Raw genomic sequence first — 22,878 nt, forward strand, 5'->3', positions numbered from 1 at the left:
CCAAAAATACTTTTTCCCATAGACTTACATTGGGAAAGAGACGTCTGTAACTCAGTGGATACATTTTTTTTTAGGTAACTCAACTTCCCAGTACGAACACTTGAATAGCCATTATTTTAATCATTATTCCTACAAATTATAAAATGCATTAATAGCAGAATCCAGAGTTATTTTCATTCCTCCGTTCATGTGAATGAGCCATGGATGTATTAAGAGAACTGGATAAAGCGTTGGAGACAGGGCCCCGTTCATTCCTATAAAAGTTGCTCAGTGGCGCATAAAGCAAAAAAGTATAAAAGTACCCGGATCTTCTCGCAATCTTTCCGCATCCAATTGGCCCAAAGAGCAGAACAGCTTGCATTCAAACGTGTATGTATTGTAGGGAGATGCCACCGCAGTAATGGTGGCTCCGGTATTTCCCTGGATTCGTCCATCTATGTGTCAGGCTGTGATGCACATCACTCACCATCGACATAAGAGAGCTGTAAGGAAGTTTGTGTGGCACGCAAACACTTCTCAGAACAAATCAGGAACCCCGTGCAGTTTCCCAGACATGGGCAAGTGCCATCGAAAAAGTGCAGCTGCTGCCAGTAAAACAGCAGGAACAGGGAGTAGAGTTACGTTGCTGTTTTGTAAGTGGAAAATGGCTGCCGTGCACCTACCTGGCAGCAGGAAACGGAGGCCGCAACAAGAGATTCAGGGTGTTACACTGATGGTCAGAGCTGAGGAAGTTTTATTTCCAAGCTTCCCAGCATCATCAACAGCTGGGGAAGGCTTGTGTTACACACAGAGGCAGGCAGGCACCTGTGTCGTGTCATGGTTTTTGATAATAAAGGGGATTTTCCTTTGGAAGGAGAACATTTGGATTCACCGACAATCACTCAATAATCCGAGTTAGATAGTGCCGTGGTCAGACACTGAATAGCCTACATTCTTCTCAAGTGGAAACGGCGATGAATGACATTCAAGAGGATTCAAATACTTCAGCGCCGTAGTGTGAGGACGTTTAATCGAATATCCCAGAAATGAACTGAATAGGCATGTTGTCATTAGGAGACATCAATGTGTGGCTTGGCCTTGGGTTGTTTGTCTCTTTGCTCATGCAGAATTCCCCCCTGACCTTACCCAGGAATGTGTATTAGGGGATGATGAGGGCAGAATTTGATATTGGCCCCCTCGAGATAGTGGACATTCCGAGCCCACGGGGCACAAAAAGACATTTCTGCTTTCTGTGGTCCCCGTCGTCAGGCATAAACGCTGCTTCCTGCAATCTGTCACTAGAACCCTCCAAAACGCTTAGGCACCTGATGACACTGCAGGGGCGCCTCTCGTCTCCTTTGGGGGAGGCAGGGGGAGTAGGGAGGGGGGGGGGGGGGGGACATCTTGAGCCGCTGTACTGCATACATGCAGTTATCTTAAGCTTGTGTAGGTAAATTTAACTAATTTGTAGGGCCATTAGTGACAAGAAAACCACTTGGCAGCAGCCACAAAACCAACTCTGGACTGTGCAGTTCTCATCTAGGTCCAGTCCATTTTCACTGGACTGTTTGTATTGTCTGCAAATGTGCAGCGCAGAAGGCCAGAGGCCCACACAGAGATCACTGTGCGTCCAATTGGGAGGTGGGGAGTTTAACAACAGCACAGTGCCGGAGAACCACGGCCGTCTCATTTGCAGACCGCACCAACAAACCACTCGAAACTCCGGGACAAATGGCTCAGTTATGAGGGATGAAAAATAATCTAGTCCCCAATGTTGTGTTTTCAATACTCCATTCATAGTAGGATGTAGCGCAGATCCGCTGGGGAATAATGTTGCCTTTTGTGTCGGCCCTGCTTCCCCTCCCTTCTCACTTCCCCGTGCTGAGAAATAGCTGAAAGATCTCGGCCCCACAAAAATACCCCTTAATGTCTGAGATAAACCGCAGAATCACGCTGTCAGTCTCTTTAACTAACAGAATTTTTACAGAGGATCAATGCTATAGCCTTTTATGAGCAATAACCTCTGCAAAATCTATTAAGTTTTTTTGCAAAATGTGACAAAAATGACAGAAGAAAGACATATTTTAGAAAATATGGAAATGTCCTTGTTCAATTTAAGGTAATAATTCACAGAATCTGAACATGTTTGACATTATATGATCTTAATTTAAATATCTGCCTTGCAGTATGAACACCTTAAGGATCTCTGTCCTTCACATTATAATAAATGTGCAGTTATAGCAAAAACAACTCAAATGACAGAGAAAAGCTAGATTTAATCCACTTGAAAGAGGTTCAAAATGATTGTGATAGTCAAATAAAGCAAAAACAACTTAGTATTTCATTAGAAAAAATACATACCTGTTGTGAAAGTATTTCTCTTCGCCCATAATCATAAAAAATAAAATAAAAATAAGTTTCCTCCCCCCCAAAAAGTACTAAAAATGTCCTCAGAATTCAGATAGCAGGCAGCTTAATTCCACACAGAAAACGCAGAAAGTTTGTGCAGAAATTGAGGCAGGAAACTCAGGAGTATCCAGAGCTACTTGTTTAAGGTCTTTCATCTCCTTAACCCTGCTTGACTATAAGTACCTGGCTTCAGTGACAGGGATTACGTAAAAAACAATAAATACCAGAGCATTGTATGTTAATATTCTTAACGCCCTGTACCTGTCTATGTTTAAAAGAAGCAGGAGGAGCAAAAAAAAGAAAGAAAAAAAGACAAAGACAATGAAAGCTAACCCTTCACTAGTACCCCTGCATCTCCAGTTTCAGGTAGCGCTCACAGAAGGTGCGGTCCTGCTCATCTCTGCACACACTCGCAGAGGGCGACGAGGCTGGGGCTCGGGTCCTGTCTCTGTGTGTTTGTGTGTGTTTGTGTGTGCGCATAAGACTCTCCCACTCTAAAGCAAAAGACTTTGCGATTATGAGGCAATGACAATCCGAAAGTTGTACACTGTAGTTCCTCGAGAGTTTTAAAACAATTCAGTCCTCATTCAGTCCCGCAGAAAAGTGATGACTGACAAATGATACTGGATCCACCACAGTGGAATGAAAAGATGAGGCAGACTGAACATGAACATCTTGGCTGGGTTCTTAATAATGCAGCTGTTTGTTTTCAATCTTTTTCAGAAGACAGTGTAGGGTCAGTATTCTGCATTTGACCTTTAAAAGTTCCCACAGCACCTCCAGAATCTTTCATTAGCTGCAGGAACAATACACTGTCTTTTAAGTTCGATATCCAGATCATTAATATAGCACCTTCTCACATACTGTATGTTTACATTATATGTATTCATTTTTTTCATATGGATTGTCTATGTTGTATTTTTATTATGTTGTAATGAACAACATAATGAAAATATGCTGTTTCTAAAGTAGGAGACGAACAAACCAAACACTGGTTTTACAAATAGCCTTTCACGTTATTACGTCACCTGAAGTCCACCGTAGTTCTCCGGCACGCTTGTGAAACTGGTAACGTGAGCCGTAGAGTGCAAAACCGTGGTACCACCAGTCGCCGTCTGACTTCCGTTGCTCCTAAAGTAGTGTTATTATGGTATGAATGGCCACTGAGTGAGGCGAACGGCGTAACCACTGTCTTGAAAAGGAAGGAGTGAGCAGAGGGGTACTCAGTTGGTTGCAATCTGCAACCACACAACTAGATGCCGCCAAATTGAGCCTTTGGAAATAATTGGTTTCAGAGTGCAGTGGTGCCATTGCCGCATTCGGGTTGAAAGGCCTATTAGCTGCGAGGCGCCGGCTCATAGGCCTTTCAAACAAAACACGGCAACGGCACCACTGCGCTCTGGAACACATTATCGCTTGCATGGCGCAACAACAGCTTTTCGCTGCGGCAAGCAAAGCACAAGCGTAGAAGAGCACGCAGCTCACGACGCGCTGCGCCCAAAATTCACACTGTTTGAAATGTAGGAGCAGCACACTGTGATGTGAGCGTAGCAAAAACCGCGTTCTATGTGAAAGGCCCATCAGCTGCTGCCATGTTAAAAGCCATGCAGAGGCAATAGAAATGCTCCCAATCTCGTATTTATCTTCATGTGTTACCAACATGATCTCGACCTCAGCATGCACGTCCCCTGAAAGAAATATTACTCCACAAACTCTTTATTTCCATGAATTCCTGCACTCCATCTTGTTTATTTGTCTTTATAAGTCTTTGCTTCAAGCTAGAAAGAAGCTTAATGTGTCTCAACGTGGTTATATTTCACACATACAAGATATTCTGTAGTTGTTTCAATTGCATGTCTCCTTACAAGGAAAAGCCCGAGGCCTCTGCATTGTGCAGCAGATTAATAGCAATTGCTTCCGAGCACTAATCCTTCCTGAGCCGTGGAGAAACGTGCGGGCTCTCCATGGCCATTGACAGGTTTTCAAGGACCAATTCTTGGCTCCTTCCTGGGGTGTCACCCGAATCAGTGGTTGAGCCAGAATGCGGGGATTCTGTTACACTAAGCTAATTTTCTGAACCTCCGGGATAAGATTGAGAAATCACAACACCACACAGCCAGAGTTACAGAGTTACAAGTAGCCTTGTCTCGCTTTCAAAGCTTGTTTTGCTTTTTGTGTGTCTGCAGCTTTTTCTATACCAAAGAACTAGTGAAGTTGCTTACTAGTCAACTGTAAACAAGCTGGATTGGACAGGCTTTTTACAGTCCTGCGACAGCCACAAATACCAGATTGTTATTTGGGATGTAATGAGAATTTCAACAAATATAACAAAATATGTATTTGAACAACACTACCATACCTTTAAAATCAAAACTACATTCAACCAGCGCTTGCTAACCGGTTTGAATTTGACATTTATTACCAACAAGAGCTCAGCTGTTTGTGCTGGTATGTGCTACAGTAAATAGGGCTAAGATGAGAAGAGGAAACAAAGCTGCTGCTAACAAAAGGAAGAAAAGGCTCAAGGAAGACCTGTCTCCTCATTTCCCAGTTGAATTTCTGAGCAGAGACTCACACAATGTGGATAAACAGGCCACTCTCAGTTGGGAATTATAAAGTTTCTGGAATACATGGCATGTTAGTGGTGTGTTGATGATTTGGCGAGGTCAGCTATTGTGCATGTTCTCGGACTCTTTTTCATAACTCCAGTGATGCAGACCGGACGGAAGTTCATGCATCACCTTGGGTCATATGTCAACACTTTTGTCCCCTTGTCATCAGGATCTTGAATTTGAACTTGACACATACAGTATAGAGCAGCATGTCATCCTGTTGCCTTTGTCCTGGAAAATCATTTAAGTGGGTCATGATGACAGGTAGTATTGTGTGTCGCAGGTGTTGAAAAATGTGACAGTTCACAGTTACAATGCACATGTCAAGACTTAGATTCAAGTCCTTTACTGCCATGTGACTCCTTCTTTTCTTAATTAGAAATGAATAACAGGAGTAAGTTTTATGTCTAATAAAATATGGGCTCAATAAATAAACTTGATCAGACATGTTTGTTTTAAAGATTTTAGTAACAAAATGTAGGCCGCTATATGACATAACATCGAGGGTATTATGTTTAAGGTAAGAACATACCAGTGCCAAATACATCATGTAGTTGTTCAACAAAGATAAATGGCCACAAAAGACACTGTATTCTTGCATAAGGTTGGGTCTGATTAGATAACTACAGAGAACGAGAAAAGAAGAAGGCACAGTATCAAAAATAATACAAGAAGACATACATTTCAAATAGGCAAATATATTGTCTTTTCACATCAGAATTATTAATTATTATTACACAGCTTTGTTGAATACTCGAGTCTGATTAGTCAATCACAGCATTCTACGGTCTGCTATTTCTTTATAGCAGACCGTTGCTATGTATAACAGACCGTTGCTATGGGCGCAGTTCAGATGTCGGACTGTGGCGGACGGTTTTTGTGTCAAATTATTGATCTCTTAAGTAAGTAGCCATGTAATAAGCGTGATAATGTACAGCTAGCGGGTCATTGTTGTGAAATAAACCCCGTCATGATCCCTTACTTGTAGATAAGTTAAATTTATATGTGCACTGGTGGCTGCCGCATTATAAAATTTACAGACATGCAAATGGTAGTATTCCCACATGGTATCAGCATACACACTGACATGTGCCCAATCATACATAAGCCATATGTGCCAGAAATTATTGCATATGAAAATATAGGTACAGAATATGCTGACATCATGTGCATGGCCTCAGATCAGAACTGCAGAGGCAGGCAGATGCAAGACGTTTGCAGACAGAAATGTGTATTAGTTCAGAGCAGCAGCCCCAGAACACAGAAAAAAAGATAGTTATCTATTTGCAGGGAGTATCATTACTGTAGATGTAAAATACACTGTCAACTGTGTTAAAGGCACAGGGTGTAGGATTTGGCAGCATCTAATGATATGGTTGCAGATTGCAACCAACTGAGTACCCCTCCGCTCACTCCTCCATTTCAAATGTGAGCCAACACATTCTCATCCCAACTCGTCACATACCCCCCTTGGTGTCACTTTATTTTTGGCATCAAAACCTCTATAGTTAGGTTTAGGAAAGAACTACATGGTTGGGCTTAAAACTACTATGTTTGTACAGTGAAAATGAAACTGAATGTTGTGAACACAAACGAACAGCTGATTGTAACGTAACACATGGAAGAAAGCCTTGCGTTTGTTGCAGTTTCACAAGCATGTCGGAGAACTACAGTGGCCTTCATGTAACGTAAAAACACAAAAAGACTCTCTCTAGAGCCAGTGTTTAGTTTGTCTGTACTGGGCTACTGTAGAAACATGGCGGGGCAATTTGGCGGACTCCTTGAAATGGACCCGCTCCCATGTAGATCTGAAGGGCTCATTCTAAAGGCCCAGACACACCATGCCGATGGTTTGCCATCGGACAGTTTGGGGCTGTCGCCTTTAGTCCGCTCGTATCGGAGGTTTTTCAGCTGATTCGGCACGTTGAATTGGAGGTGGAGCCCATCGGTGACAGAAATCACTCTGATTGGTTGTTCAGCTTAAACGAATCAGTGCACGAGAAGAGAAACAGACGTGATGAAAGCAAGCCAACGAGTAAAGTAGGGCACACACAGAAGGCTCTTCTCAATCTTCTCATGCAGGCACAGAACGTCCATGCTAACTGGCCGTCGACTGTAATCTTTGCGGTGTGTTCAAATGCAACTTGTCGGCCGAGACACAGGCGACATGAGGTGACGCAACAGTCGGCCATCATCGCATCTGGTTCTTTGATTTCGGTTTGGTGTGTCTGGGCCTTTAGCTAACGAAAACACAATGATTCTTAGTTTCAGGTGATTATACACTAATAAAAAACATAGTTATGAATATTATATTCCATTTCTGCTAATGAATCCCCCGAAATGTTACACACTGTTTCTTTAAATGATTAAATCCCAGCAGCATGCATTGGGGTTTTTGCAGTGCATTAGCTCTCCCTCTCTCTCCCTCTCTCTCTCTCTCTGTTTCTGCCTCTTCCCAACAGCCTGCCACACGTGAGCAGACAGAGATGGAAATGAGAGAGGGAGCGGCCCAAGGACACCCTGATAACACAGAGTGGTATGCTGGATCTCTCTCTTTCTGTCTATCTCTGCCCCGTTAAGCCTCACAATGAACACAAACCAATAGAGATGCTCTCAACTAATGCAAGTACATTAGTTCATTAGCACAGCCTACTACAAAAAATATAGACGAGAAGAACAGAAATATAGACTAAATACACAATTCTGTGTGTATACAAACGCCACCCAGTGGTCAGACATGGTACGCTTTGCCTCTTTGATGGATTTTGGCAACATGATATTGAAAAGGTATGTACATACCTTTGAGGATTTATACATTTCAATATCACTGCCAACAATAATGAAATCTCAGGAAGCATTTTATCAAGGACCCAGGGATCATATTAAACAGTGCATTCCTGCTGATTATATCCTCACACGCAGAAAAAGTGAGACATAACATTAGGATGAGAGTAATAGTAGCAATAACACATTAGATTAGATGAAATGCATACAGCACACAACTCCACCAGACTAATAAGTCGTTGTAATAAAATATTGCTGTGACCAGAATGTCAGCATTAAAGTGTAAAGGATTCCTGACTAAAGGGAAGGGAAGGCAAGGCAGCTTTATTTGTATAGCACATTTCAGCAACATGGCAATTCAAAGTGCTTTACATAAACATTCAAGAACATTGCGACAAAGTGCAAAAGAACATTAAGACATAATTAAAACAGTTATAAAAACATAAAAACATTAAAGATTAGAAAATAAAAACAAGCTAAAAATAAAAGCTAGGATCGAAGCTAAAATAGAGTATAACACACAAGAGTAAGAGTTATAGTGATCATTATTTGGTTTAATAAAAGGCAGCAGCAAACAAGAAAGTTTTAAGCTTTGATTTAAAAGAACCTTCCCAGACCATGCTGCCATCTCTTACTTGTCCACTAGTCCCCACTATTGAGCGCTCTTTCCTTCCTTCCTTCCTTACTTGCCTCCTCATTAGACACTTGCACACCTGATCCCCCTTTCCTAATTAGTTTTTCTTGGTGTATTTAAACCCTGGGCTTGTTTCCTCTCTCTCACTGACTGCATATCTTTACTGTCAACATTTTCAGCCATTCCTTAATCCTGTTTCCTGTCTTACTTCTAACAGTTTTGTTTTTTTTACATCCCGTATGCCTGCCAGAAGTCTCTGCACGCTTTGATTTAGCAAACTTATTTTCAGCTCAGCCTGCTGTGTTCTGCGTCTGCTCCATTCCTCCTTCCTGTTTGCAGTTATCCAAAACTGTGACACAAGGGACGTTTTGTCAGTGCTATGAAACACATGCACACACACACACACACAGACACACACACACACACACACACACACACTACAGATATTAGATAGATAGGTTAGATACATTCATTAAACACTGTGCAGACACCTGACATTGCACTGAGGACATAAAATTATAGGTAAGAGATGACAAATGTAAACAACTGCTAAGTTTTTCTTCCAGAATATACCAGAGGATGTAATTATACTGGTTTCATAAGATTTGATTCTTTTCCACAGCATATAAAGATAATGTAATATATGTCTATTAACCCTCAAAACTCTTGCATACATTTATCATGACAAAAAAATAATGCAGATTGTTAATGGCCCTCTGTCTGCAAACATTACAATCAGTTAGTGGTTTGTGTACTTAAGGAGCATTGGGGGAATGTATCTTATTTTAAAAATGCAAACATAATAACATATTTAGATTTTTATGATAAATCAAAAATCATCCAATACAATGATCCCTCTGAACAGGGCAACATAATCTAGGCAGATTTGCAAACTTTAACAACTATGCACTAGCAGCCTGCAGCCACTAGCGGTCATCCTTCTCTCATAAGTGGATTACACTCAATGATTATGTTGCCTTCAGGAACTGTCGGCAATACTGAGGTTATTGTGAAAAAAAAAATAAATCTGTAACCTAAATGCAGCTACTACTTGACTAAAGGTGGAACTTTCTGTATTAAGCAGGAAGTTTAGAAGTAGAGGAAAAGACATTTAAAAGAAAGAGGAAGGACGTATAGAATAACTTCTGAGAGAGAAATTACTGAAAACTTTGATTACATCTGATATACATTAATCTCATCATTCTGTTGTTGCAGGATAATACAAGTCTGACGCTCCTGACTTCTAAAAATCACATCAAAATTTTGTTTCGGTATTGCTAGAGAGTAATTTATGAAGAAATTAGGAAAAAATTCTTTACAAAAATTAAATGTAAATTCCAAGATTTTGATTCCCTCTCTGACCAAAATAAAATACAACATCTACTTGGAGAAAATAGTGTCATTGCAATAGAAGCTGCAGGATATGTCAGTGCATGTCACATCCTAAGAGACAACCACAACAACAACACATCATAGATGTAACTCACACTCTGCCTTTTATTTACTCCTCTAACCCTCTACTTCATGTTTTTTTTTTGGGGGGGGGGGGTTTTGTGGGGTTTTTACATTTATCCTTTGATATTGCAATATATTGTTATTAATTGTTATTTGTTTGTATGTTTTATTGACACAACAAACATGAATTACTTCTTTATTGTTTTCTTCCATTTACATGTATGTTCTTTTTAAATATCTATATATTGCAATTTGCTTAATGAATTGTATATATGTATATATATATGTTTTTGTTTTTATTTTGTTCTTTTTTTATTTTTATATATTTTTGAATTGAAGCTTTGGCAATATTGTTCACCTGACAGTCATGATCAATAAAACAAATTGAATTGAATTCAATTGAAAATTTAAATACGCGACAAGTCATACTGTACAGTTTTTCAGAGGCCCTTTCCAAAGATGCACCAACAGTGGCCACTTTTAAATCTAGACTCAAGACCAAACTGTTCTCAGACGCTTTTCTTAATTGATCAAATGCTGCACTTTACTGTCTTTTGATTGTTTTTATTATATCCTTTTAATTTTTTCTTTTAACTTATACTTTTATAGTCTTTTATATTCGTTTTTACCTTATGCACTTTGTGCTCTTTTATCTTGCTTTTTATATATGTAAAGCACTTTGAATTGCCTTTGTGTATGTGCTATATAAAGAAACTTGCCTTGCCTTGCCTTTAAATTCTGAGACGAGGCGCACATGAAGGCATCACAGTGCTTGGACGGGCCAGCATAGTGACGCTGGACTCGGACTGTGTGTGTGTATTGTGACACTGGTGCCTCTCAGATAAACAAACCCCTTGTTGCATGGCTCCATGGACCTTTAACAACTAACGGACACAGCCTCAGTGTTGTCAGACCGCTTCTTGTATTCCCTACAAAGATACATTGTTTCAAATGAGATGATTCCATTGATACATTGATACAAAGTTACCGGTTGAGTCGCTGAGAGGTGAGTTTGATACAAAGTTGCGACTAGAGAACTGAACGGTGAGCTAACAGCAGCTAACAGGAGGTGGTCTGTAGCTGTAGTGGTCAGGACTAGTTCCAGCTCTGATATACTACAACATGTTCATTAAATAGCGTTAGCACCAGCTACTTGAACATACAACAGCTTGCTTTATTATGCTAGTTAATTAGCCATTAACCGAGGTCCCCATCCTCTGTAATATGAGCCCATATATCCCAGCGTCCACATGGGCACCGCTAGGTTGAGTTAGTGATGGGTATACATGTCTACAGTGATGAAAGCTAACCACGCTTTGCATGTGAAGTTCACTAGTTCACTTGTTGCATCCTCAGCTGACTGTCAGGCCCCTGCTCCTATAAACATAAGCTCTATTGTTCTCATCTGTTTAAAGGTTGTTAGCTCAGCCATCCATCTGAATGATATGGACATGTGTTCATTTTACCAGGTTTAGATAGAACAATTAAAACATGTCAGGTATAAATACAGTCATAATTTGCTTGGTAAAGCATCTGTAATGAAGCATTTTGTGTATCTATAGTACGTAAGCTATCAAATGTATGTATTGGTTGTACTTCACATAGCCTATGTTATCAGCATCATTGGTGTATTCATTGTGCTTGCTTTACTTATGCTCTTCTAAACCAATTTTTTTCTGAATCTTCTCACTGATAGAGATGACAAATCATCACCTGCTTTCACTAAGGGATGCACCGATACCGGATCAAATATTGGGCCGATACTGACTCAAATAGCTGGATCGGATATCGGGACAATGGGGCCAATCCAATAAATTTATATACTATAAACTGTACATTATATACTGGAATTGTATTCCTATTTAAATTTAAAGATTTCTTATGCCAAGTTGATAGTTTGTTATTTTAATAATAAATAACATTTTAGTAAATTCATATCCATGTATTTATTTGTTACATTTTGTTTTACAAAGTTAGGAAAGCGATGTTTAAGTCAAGCCTGATGTTGTCTTACACATAACAGAATGATCCCAGTCACTTCCACACAGTGAAGCATACAGCTGATTAATTACTGGTATCAGATTGGTACTCGGTATCGGCTGATACCCAAAACCCAGGTGTCACTATCGGTATCGGGACTGAAAAAGTCGGATCGGTGTATCCCTACCTTCACCATGTTGGAAACATTGCATTTCATGTTACTACCTTCATCTAAAACATTTCAAAATAACTGACCATTTCTCCAATTCTCTCTCACCCTCCACTGTCTCATCTTCCCAGTGACCTGGTGTGATAATTGCATGCTGCATGTCTGATAACCTCCCATCACCCACCTGCACTTCCTCTCAGTTCTGATGCATGGCCCCTCTTTAGAAATGTCTCGCCGTTCCTTGCATGTTGTGCTGTGAAAGTGGCATAATGAGAGAAGACGGGGATAACCCTCTGGCGCTGTCATCCAAGAATCCATGCCGGGGCCAGACGGACTGTGGACAAGAGCTAGAGAGGCTGCGGGCTGATTGGGACGCAGAGAAGAAGCAAACCCAGCGGGCGCACGGACACCTCTCCGTGGAGCTTAGGCACCTGCGGGAGGAAGCAGAGAGGGAACAGCAGAAGGCTGTGAGGGAGCTGGCGGCCAGGCGAGGGTGCCAAAAGGACACTAACAGATACCAGCGTCTGCTGGCTAAGGAGGGGAACATTAAACATGGTGGACACACAGAAGTTGAGTCCAAAGAGAAAAAGGCTTTTTGTTTGTGCAGTGGAGAAACGTATACAAAGCTGGAGCAGTTGCTGCTGACGCTGTATGAGAAGATAAATGGTAAGCAGGCAGTCTATAAATTGCATCACAGGCAGGAATTGGAGCTAGAAAAAGCCATCTTCCTCTGCCACCTGCTAGAGGCCCATGGGAGACTGTTGCAGGGGAGGCCGAGAGCAGGACACCCCAGCTACATTTTTAACACGAGAAAGCCAACTCAGAAAAACGGCAGTAATTCCAGTCAGACAAATCCTCCTCTAACCTCCTCCAGGGCCTTGCCACAGAGATCCCAGACTGCCTCCCACTCACTGAAGAAGAAAACTAAACAACATCAGAGAGAGCAGCCTTTAGGGAGGGCCGTCCGTGCAGCTGACCCCTGCACCACCGCTGCAGTCGTGGACACCTGTCAGAGCGACTCTCTGAAAATTTGTCACCCTCACGACGCTCCCCATGCAGGCTGGAACGACCAGCCCCCCTACTGCGCCGAGTCCTCTAGGTCAGACAAGTCATCGCCCTCCAAATGCATGGACAGAAACATGGAGGTAAGCTATTTAATTCTTCCAACTTCCACACATGGTTGCTAAATTAAGTGAGTAAGTAAAGTATTGCTTTTTTCCTTTAACTCAGAAACTGTAGCTGTGTACATACAGTATGTTGTAGTAGTATTGGATTATAGAAGTGTATTACACTTTTCTTTGGTGGCCTTGCTTCATACTCATATGGACTAAGAAGCCCCTGAAGGGTTTGTGGCAATAAAATTGTTTTGACTGTATTTTTTTTGTAAACAATCCTGTGCATTTTTAATGAGATCATCATTTTAAAGAGGACCTATTATGCTTTTGTGCTTTTACCCTTTCCTTTAGTGTGTTTTATAGTTTTTTGTGCAAGTAAAAGGTCTGCAAAGTCCACGCCAAAGGGAGTTAATCTCCCCCACACAAACACTGCTCCTGAAATGCCTGAAACACCTTGCTTGAAATCCCGCCTTTTCTTCTGTAACGTGGTGATGTCACCAAGTAACACATTTGCATAATACCTGCCTAGCGGCTGGTTTGGCACGCCCCCAAACAACGCTAGTTGTGGCGGAGCTGGCATTTTGTAGGGCTGGACCGCAGAGGGCCTGTTATAAGCATAACAGGTCATCTTTAAGTAAGATGAATATGGCAAATTTCATTTAATTTATGCACATATTTTATATATAAAATATAGATATAGACCTAGAGTTATGGTTGTCTAAACATAAGCTGATCATTGCAGTAATCGTACAGGAAGGTAACATCACAGAAGCTGAACAGCTAACTAACACCATGACCATCAAATCAAAACCTATATATTAGTATTGACATAGCACGCACAGCACAGGCTGCATCACAGAACATAGTAATGTAAACCATATTCATTGCAAATCAATGACCACTTTTCATCAATGGGTCTTTATGCTAATGGGGTGAAAGCCTGTACCAGGAGTCGTTATGAATCCACGTTATATTCAAAACAGCTGAGACAGAAACCATTCAGGCTATCATAGACAACTCTCTGTCTTCTCGTCAGTAGTTTTTGCATATCAAGTAGCCTCATCATGTGAAGACGCAGTGTGACTGTCAAATTTCTCCCTCCTATTTGAAGCAAGCTTAGCGTGTCGTTTCATCCTCAGGGTCCACTATTCTGTAAAGGCAGCAAGTGGTGCACAGAGTTTATTTTACTTTTTGTAGCAATTAGACATCACTCTAGTGCAACAAAACAGAGAACCAAACACTAGCTAATGTTGCAGCCTTTTTTTAGTTGCCATTACGATGCAGGATATGTTAAAAATATTGAATATGACCGGTGGTGTGGTATGGTAATGTTAATGTTGTCAGTGCGCCGAGGAACTGTGCAGGATGTGAGCAGAGAGGAGGGGTTAGCACATGTGGGTGGATCTGTTTATGCCTCTTGTTGGAGTGGCAGAAGTGGGTCAGCGTGCTTCCGTCTCTTAAATTTTGGATTCAAGTTTTCACAGAGAGGAAATTGAATAATTAATCAAAGCTCCCGACTGTGTCCAAACAGCGGTGCCGGAGCCTCATATTTCTTGCATGGTCCCGTTGAGGCATCATCCTTGTTATCGCAGCTACTGCCGTCAGGGCCAAGTCAATATTTTAAAGGGGTGCAAATGGGAATCCCCTTTTAAAACAAGAATGAACTCATGTCTGTTTCTATTATTCATGTCAGTTTTGAATTGTCTTTTAAAAGTGTGTAAAATATACTATGATTCACAGTAGTATATGTTTGTAACACAAACATGCAAACCGTCTGCCACCTTTTTGCCTGCTTTTTATTTTCTATATAGCCTGTCTTTGCTATGAAATGTTTGTTTTTATGGATAAATGTGAGCATGTGAGATTTTTTAGTATGTCTGAAACCTTAGTATGAAAAAAGTTGTGCACAAATTGTATACTATTTTGGGTGAAATATTACAGTATGCAATCACTGGACACTACAGTGCAATGCAGTAGTAATGACAACCTTCATAACAATGGCAGACAGCTCTGTAACGTCAATAACGCTTCAATATAAGTGCAAGTATAAGATTCTTCTTTTAAAATGATTTCTGACTTCATGATTCTCACAAGTCATAGTTTGGTCACATTAATTTGGTACGGGTTACCATGGTTACGCCGATAACGATTGTTTGTAAAACGTCCTATCGGCGCCGATTAAACGGCCGAACCGATTAATCAGTCTACCTCTAGTGCATAGTATGTGATTCCGGAGGCAGCCTTTGTGATTTCTTTAAATTCAATTTATAAAATGATAATTTGGTTGAATCTGAAAGAATTTCCAAAAAGAAACCAAATAAAGTTGGGATAAAACAAAGCAAAGCAAGTATTTATATTGTGTGATATGATACAACACAGCAGATAAAGAAAGAAATGATGAATGGCGTGGTGCATCAGGATTTCTTTGTGATTGCAATCTGCTGTTGGGTCTGATAGATGTGGTGATACGGTAACTAACAGCTATTGAAAGACTGCTGTTTAGCTTTTTTGCTGAATTTCAAATGATCTTTCAGAGTCTATGTGAGATGTATTCATCCAGCAGCAGGTCTCATAAGACTCTCATGACAGGCAAACAGGGAGACTTTGTCAAAATATGTCAGTGTGATGATGGGATGCCAATACCACTGAGCCGTGATGGACCTGGCTGCAGCTCATTTCTGTGCAGAGCACATGCTGTTTGACATGCGTTAGGTTGTGCTGACTGGATGCTTTTCTTTGTTAAGTGAGATTTTTTTACGTTTACTGTATGTCTGCTGTGTACAACATGGGATAAGTCCACGTGCTGGTGGCAGTGGTAATGTGTGCAACCGTAATCTCACATATTTTGTTCTCTGTTGGTTGTTTACCTGTCAGCCCCTCTTTTACCAATCAGGGTACATTATCAAAGGAGCTGAAGCAGAATAGAAACAGTGGAGTTCACGTCAGCAGGGTTGGTTTCAGTCTCAGCCATGGTCTTGTGAGCACACTGTAATTAATAAGGGAATAGACTGAAGCTGTGAAATGCAGCGTTAGGGAAAAGTAGGAAGCTTATTTCCGTGGTGGGTGTGATCTGTCTGGGCCATTTTTTAACATTTCTGTCTATGAAAATCAACCCCTTTTCCTTGTGTTACTGTACATACTGTATGTGTGTATCAGTACATTTAAATGGGGGTGACAGACAGTTAATGTGAAATGGATATCAGTTTCTTTCTGAGAGTGAGCCATTGTAAACAATCTTAGTGTTGACAACACTGGCAGTGTGCCAGAAAAATGCCAGTTGAAAAAAAATTAAGGCAAAATGTCTATATTTAACTTTGCTGCACCCAGCTGTGGGTTTTCTAACAGTGACCTTTAAAGGGACAGAAGCTAGGCTGAGCCCTTTTATCAAAGCAGCCACACTCTAAAGTTTCAGCGAGCTTTGTGTCTGCAACACAGCAGTCACAAAGTGTTCAAGTATATTTTGACCTGCTGGAGAGGAGTACAGAATAGGCTGGAAAAGAAAAAGGGTGTTTGGAGTGTAACCTGAGATGAATGTGTAACTACATTTTACTTATTGTGACATATACTAACCTAATCTTAGATTGTGCTATATGTAGTGTCATATTTCGACTGTGCTTTAGCTATATGGAAAACGTATCCTCATACAACGGTTCGTATGATATCTTACAAAAAGTTATTCCTCATTTTTTGTGTGTTTTCCCACGAATGTCCAGCAACGTGTCAATTTCCACTTTTTACATGCATCTTCACAGGAAACAACTTGGTTAAGTTTAGGCAACAAAACTGCTTAGTTAGGTTTAGGAAAAAATTTACTATTCTGTATACACGCCTGCTGTAGAATAAGCAGCTGCCGCAGTGATATTGGGACCTTAAAGTGGTTTACCCAGATAGAAGTGTGAGGCTTTGTGCTTTTTAAATAATGTATAGTTTGTCAAGGCTGGGCGAGGATTTAACCAGATGCATCACAAATAACATAACAAACCCTCCTCCCAGCCTGTGTTCAGGCCGCTGCTTGTTAAGGCAGTTTATTAAGCTGCTTTGCTCATTTAATAGACAATTAGGTGGATGGCCTGATAGTACCTCCTATAGTAGAGGGGAGGGTAAATGACAAGTTAATTTGTGAACTGGCATTGAGTTGTGACAGCGTTTTTCTTTTGTGGCATTAGACCTACGGCTTTATATGTTTTTTTAATGTCTGTGTCCGAGGCTAAATCACTAACACGAGTAGCATTCAGTGCCTTGTAGACATCTTATTTGTTTCTCGAGGGCACAACTGCAATAAAACATCCGAATCAGTCTGGACTGGACACACTTGTCCCCCTGTCTGCCTCCTGCAGCCTCCCTGTGTTGCAGTGTGTACTGCCTATTGATTGTTCAAGAGGCAGCCAACATCATTCCAGCGTCATCTCCATGGAAACGAGCAGTGGTCGCGGTAATGATTGGGCCCCGTCTCAGAGCCTGCCTTTTTGTGATAGGACGATGGAAGCAGTCCTCCCCACCCCCCTCCTCTCAGCGACACTCGCCGTCTTATACACACACAGACACACACACACACATTTTTCCCTTCGTCCTCTTTCTTCACCTTTATGGCGCTGTAACCGAGATGGGATTAAGCAGCCTGTCGAGTCTTATTGCATCTGGATGAAATATTTTTTTGACACGGCGGCATCAATGAGGACAGACTCACAGCTGAAGAGTCAACATGCCACCCTCATCTCCGGCGTACTGATAGGACGGGGACCGGAGCAGAGACCTGTTAGTTAGATCGTTCTCTTGTTTTATTTCTCTCCATCACACGTCTCTTCTTGTTTGATATTTTGGTTGGGCCTCCATGCGCTGTTTCAGCGTCACGTAGCGGACTGGTGTGTCTTTTCCCTTTTTCTGGACAAGTACTTATGACAATCCCCCGTCAGACAACACAGCGGTAAGGCATGAAGAAACAGGCTATGTCATTGCAGTGAGCAGGACTCTGAATGATATGCTGGGATGAATACTAACCACAGAATGCTTAAGAATGCTACCAAGACGATGACATTCATTGAATTGCCTTCACGAGCCAAGGCCGAAAATATGTAAGATCCCTTTGGAGACGATTGTCCTCATTTTGGAAAACGTCACAGCGCAGAGAAGAAGGAGGTACTTTCCAACTCCTGATTTATCTGCAACTGGTTTCGTCTTGGATATGGCACATAGACTCTTACTCAAACAGATTTGAGGCAAAGAACGTCACTAGTGCTATTTTTATCAGCTTAAACTCTTACTGACAACCATGTCAATACCAGTCCTTTGCTTGGTTTCAGACGCTTCACCTTAGCTGTGAAAAACCTCCACTCCTGCTTATGAACTGCTGTGAGGACAGTGACATCTTTATCATTTTGAAGTCAACCTCCCACAGCTGATCCGTGTAATTCTCCTCCAGCAAATGAAAATCCTGCCATGGCTCGGTCTTGGCCGGGCACCTCGTTTAGTCCCGTTGATCCAATCCGCACTGTTTGACTTTGACAGAGAGTGATGTATGACCTGTGTACCCGGCCTGAGCTGCCCGAGCCTGCACCGGCACACACAGAGATGGAGAGCCGCGAGGTGGCCGAAGCTCTCGGGCGACAGCAGCAGGAGCTGAGGGGGTCGGAAGAACAGGATGATAATAAGCAACAGGGTCTCTCGGACAAGGCAGTCCCAACCCTGGCTAATATCACTTCAACATCACTGTTAGGGAAACGGCACCACTCGCTTTATGCAAACCTCAACGGTTTTGAAGTGGAAGGCACGCGCAAGGTGAGTGTGGAACATTTGTTGATTCTTCCAGTGCCATCCTTGACGGTTGACATCAAAATCTTTTGGGGCCTGGAGACTTGAAAGAGGCGTCACACTAATATTAGAGAGTAGCAGACATAGTGTAGTGTGTTATATATATCTTACAAAAAGTTTTTTTGTGCGTTTTCCTACGAATGTCCAGCAACACGTGACGATTGTCCAGGAACTCGTGTCAATTTCCGCTCATTACATGCATACAAAATAAACTTCCGTATTCACAGGAAACTTCTTGGTTAGGTTTAGGAAAAGATTGACTTGGTTAGGTTTAGGCAACAAAACTACTTAGTTAGTTTTAGGAAAAGATTGTGGTTTGGGTTAAAATAACTCCAGAAGTGGTGTAACTGAAGTTTGGAAGTTATGTGACAAATAAATCAACGTTGACTTCTGGTTTCACACGGGACACGAACAGCAGTCTCATGGGCGTGAGTCTGGTGTTTTTTGACCCACCCATCCACCCGGACCTCCTTCCTACGTGGCGTTTGTCGCTCTGTATTCTTCCTTGTTCACAATTACATGGATTACATATGAATTCATTTTATGGGCTATATACGGTATAAATTCAGTGCATTACTTTTCGTAGGTATAGCTACGAACAATGTATGAGAACAGCCTGTATAGGATCAACAGTCAAAAACAAAACAAAACAGTTTGATGGCAGTTTTCAACCCATTACTCAAACTGTGGTTGTGGTTTTTACATTGCAGACTATAATATATTGTCTGGTTGAAATGTATAAAGCAGAGGTTAAAGTTCCAGTATTGTACAGAGTAAATGTTACTCTGTCACATGTTAGAACAGGTAGTTGGATTATCATTTGTGTTGGATTACATTGATGTTACACTGAATTTGTGTGTGTAGCACATTGTCTTGACACCTAATCTGGTACAGCGCTGTAGCTGCTGTAGTAGTAACAGAGAGCTGGCACGTATTATGCTGACTGATTGCGACCTTGACCGAAATTTCACACCTCTGCATATCCTGTTAGCACAGAAGATCCACCTAATGCTAGCCAATTGAAAATCAATGGGAAACCCATCAGATTTCCATCTATCAGATGGATGCTAGTATAGCCAATACCATGAGAGACATCATTGTAAGGAACTCTCAGAATGACTTACATTACTCCAGCCAATTAACAAAATAGATATTTTTAATGTACCAGTGACAAATTAAAAAGTCCAGTATATTTTAGTAACATCTGGAATAATTGATTTTGAGTGGTTTAGCTGGTCTATAGTATAGGTATAGATGTAGTATAGGGTTGCAGATAGTGCCTTGTTGGATAAACCAGGCAGTTCTCCATCATAAAGTGTGAAGAGCAACACAATAAGGCAGCTGAATCAACTCAAGCTATGTTGAGCTGCCACTCAGTAACCCGCCACATACACTATAGTAATATGTGATTTTCCACACTGTCATTTCATCGTATTAGATTATGATTATTCTCATCTGAATTTGGGGTTACTGTAGCTATTAGAATCATACTTGATTGGAAAGTAATGCCAGCTAATCGTTCCGCATTTTTCTGACATATTTTTTACGACTACAGTGTTTTCCATCACCAATTCTTTCATCAAACCTTTTTTCCTTTGTTCGATGGATTGAATGTATCCTTGGTCGAGTTTCATCATTTAACCAAGGTAGTAATCTGTGTGCAACATTGCTCGCTGCCTCCCCCACCCCCACCACTTCATTACCCAATCACCACAACCACAGCGTAGTAAAAAAACCCTAATGAACTGTCAACACAACACGGGAGAAGATCCGTGGCCACAGAGGCTGAAAGAGAGCATCAAATGATGCTTTGGAAATGATTATTTGGCCATTTCAGACAGGGGGCTGTCACTCTTAGATTATTGTTCATAATTACGCCATTATTTTCAGCGGGGGTACCTTGGTCGTCCTTTTGTTTTCTTATCACCAGTTCCACCCGTAATTGATGACTGTGTGTGGGATTAGTGTATGTGTGTTCGTACGGCAGGATGTGTTTTTTTTTGTGAGAATATAATGAATCCCTGTAGACCTTGGAGAGTAAAACCTTGATGTAAGAGGCAGAGCAGGTATTGTACAGCAGAAGGAAAGGGGGGTGAAACTGTAGCTGGAAAATGGCACATGTTCAGCAACCCCCCATATGAATTGGTTGGGCTATAAATGGAGTATATATTGAAAGAGGGCTGGTTTTACTGTGTAGGTTGATGTTAATCATCAGATCTCCATGATCCAGTATGGCTGAAAAGTTAGTCCATACATTATATTACACATAAAGCTCTCCACTATTTTTCAGAGTTTTTTTCTTGTAAATTTACGACTTTATAATCTCACTAATTTGTAATTTTTTTTCTCGTAAATTTGCCACTTTAATCTCTGAGAATATACAAGTTTTTTTCTAATGAATGTATGGCTTCGTAATCTCGCAAATTTCTGAGTTTTTTTCTCCGAAATGTGCCACTTTATTCTCAGATAATATCCACTTTTTTTCTATAAATTTATGACTTCATAATCTTGCAAATTTGTGAGTTTTTTTCTTGTAAAATTGCCACTTTAATCTCAAAGAATATCCAACTTTAATCCCAGAAATTTTGAGTTATTACCTCCGTCCCCCGGCTCCATCATTTTTTTTTTTTACCTACAATGGCCCTAGTATGCCGCCATACTGATACTCATTCATTCAGTCAACTTTCTTTTCCTGTGGCTGATGTCTTTTATGACAGGATGATGTTGCATCTGAAACCTATATTAGTCTGTGAGCGCAAATTACCCAAATCAGTTGTCAGTCATTCCACTTTATGGAAGAAAGAAGTGTGGTTCCTCTGAGGGCTAATGAGCGTGTTGACTGTGTGGTCTTCTGTCTCCCAACACCTAAACACCTGTCTGGATACCATATGGCTGCCTCTCTAATGATTGATGGGTTTACACACTCTGAGTTCCAAATGGAGCTACAAAGAGGTGATGTACAAACAAAAGCCTGTTTCTCCTCAAAACTCCCCTGAAGACAGTTACTTTTTCTTGTTTGACCCTTTACTCAGCTGTGATCCCTCCCTGTGATTGTGAAGCTGAGGCCAGGTCCTTTGAAAGTGGTCTTTAAAATTGTTAGTTTTTATTCACAACCCAACAGTGGTGATACCAAAGATGTACTGTATGTACTTTCTCTGCACAGTTTTACTCCAGCCGCTGCCCAATCTGTCACTGTAAACATTTATTCTGGAGTCCTTGGGAACACCATGTTTGACTGTTTGCCTTTGAAGGATGTGCTGAAGCTACTCTTTGTTTATATTTGTGGTGCTTCTGTTCACCTTTACCTCAGTTAATCCAGTCAGCGGGGGCATTTTCTTGCCTTGTACCCAAACGTAAGTGTGCTTGTCGCTCAATCTGGCGTCAGCTGTGGGTTTATAACCTGTAAATATAGGCTTTGTTACCTTGTCAACACGTCACTTACCCCGCTGTGGGTATAATGACATAACTAGCGCTCAGCAAAAATCCTGGAGAGCTATTTCGCCAAGCAGCTTTAGAAAAGTGCAGTCAGACTTGTAAATGCAGATGGTTGAGTGTTAGACTGTGACGCCAGCCCTACAGGTCACCGCCGACCTAGTTTGTACCTGTGGGAGAACTGAAAGTGGAGCGGTGTGTCTGTATAGAAGACCTGATTTTACCATTGCGTTGCCTGTAATCCTCTGAAATGAATCACAAATCTCAAAGAGGATAGATTCATGCCATTTTGGAGTCTTTGAATTGTGAATCAGCCTCTTATTGTTCTTATCCACTATGTTAGACGGACACGAATAAGGTTGATTTAAAGGGTCGATTTAAAAATTGACTTTTTAAAAATGATTTTTTTTTTTTTTTAATGGATCTTCCAAATCAATATGCTTTAATGGAATAGGAATGCTAAGTAGCAACCTAAATTGTGCACAGTATTAACCTAGTAGT

The 22,878-nt window shown here is 41.1% G+C and overlaps 1 protein-coding gene across 9 annotated transcripts in view; it reads left to right on the forward strand.

The window, feature by feature from the left end:
* The first annotated feature begins 10,354 nt into the window (after positions 1-10,354).
* Positions 10,355-22,878, forward strand: part of tspoap1 (TSPO associated protein 1) — a 79,538-nt gene continuing 67,014 nt past the window's right edge. For 3 of the 9 annotated variants that reach the window (XM_074610105.1, XM_074610104.1, XM_074610101.1), the window contains exons 1-2: positions 10,356-10,879; positions 12,154-13,167. In XM_074610105.1, the coding sequence (XP_074466206.1) occupies positions 12,268-13,167 (900 nt within the window). In that variant the 5' untranslated portion in view covers positions 10,356-10,879; positions 12,154-12,267. Of the gene's footprint in view, positions 10,880-12,153; positions 13,168-17,475; positions 18,913-22,878 lie in introns of those variants that run through there. The other 6 variants (XM_074610099.1, XM_074610100.1, XM_074610102.1 and 3 more) reach the window with 5 other exon arrangements.

This window comes from Sebastes fasciatus, chromosome 16, assembly GCF_043250625.1.
Source record: "Sebastes fasciatus isolate fSebFas1 chromosome 16, fSebFas1.pri, whole genome shotgun sequence".
In the NCBI taxonomy this organism is placed as follows: domain Eukaryota; kingdom Metazoa; phylum Chordata; class Actinopteri; order Perciformes; family Sebastidae; genus Sebastes; species Sebastes fasciatus.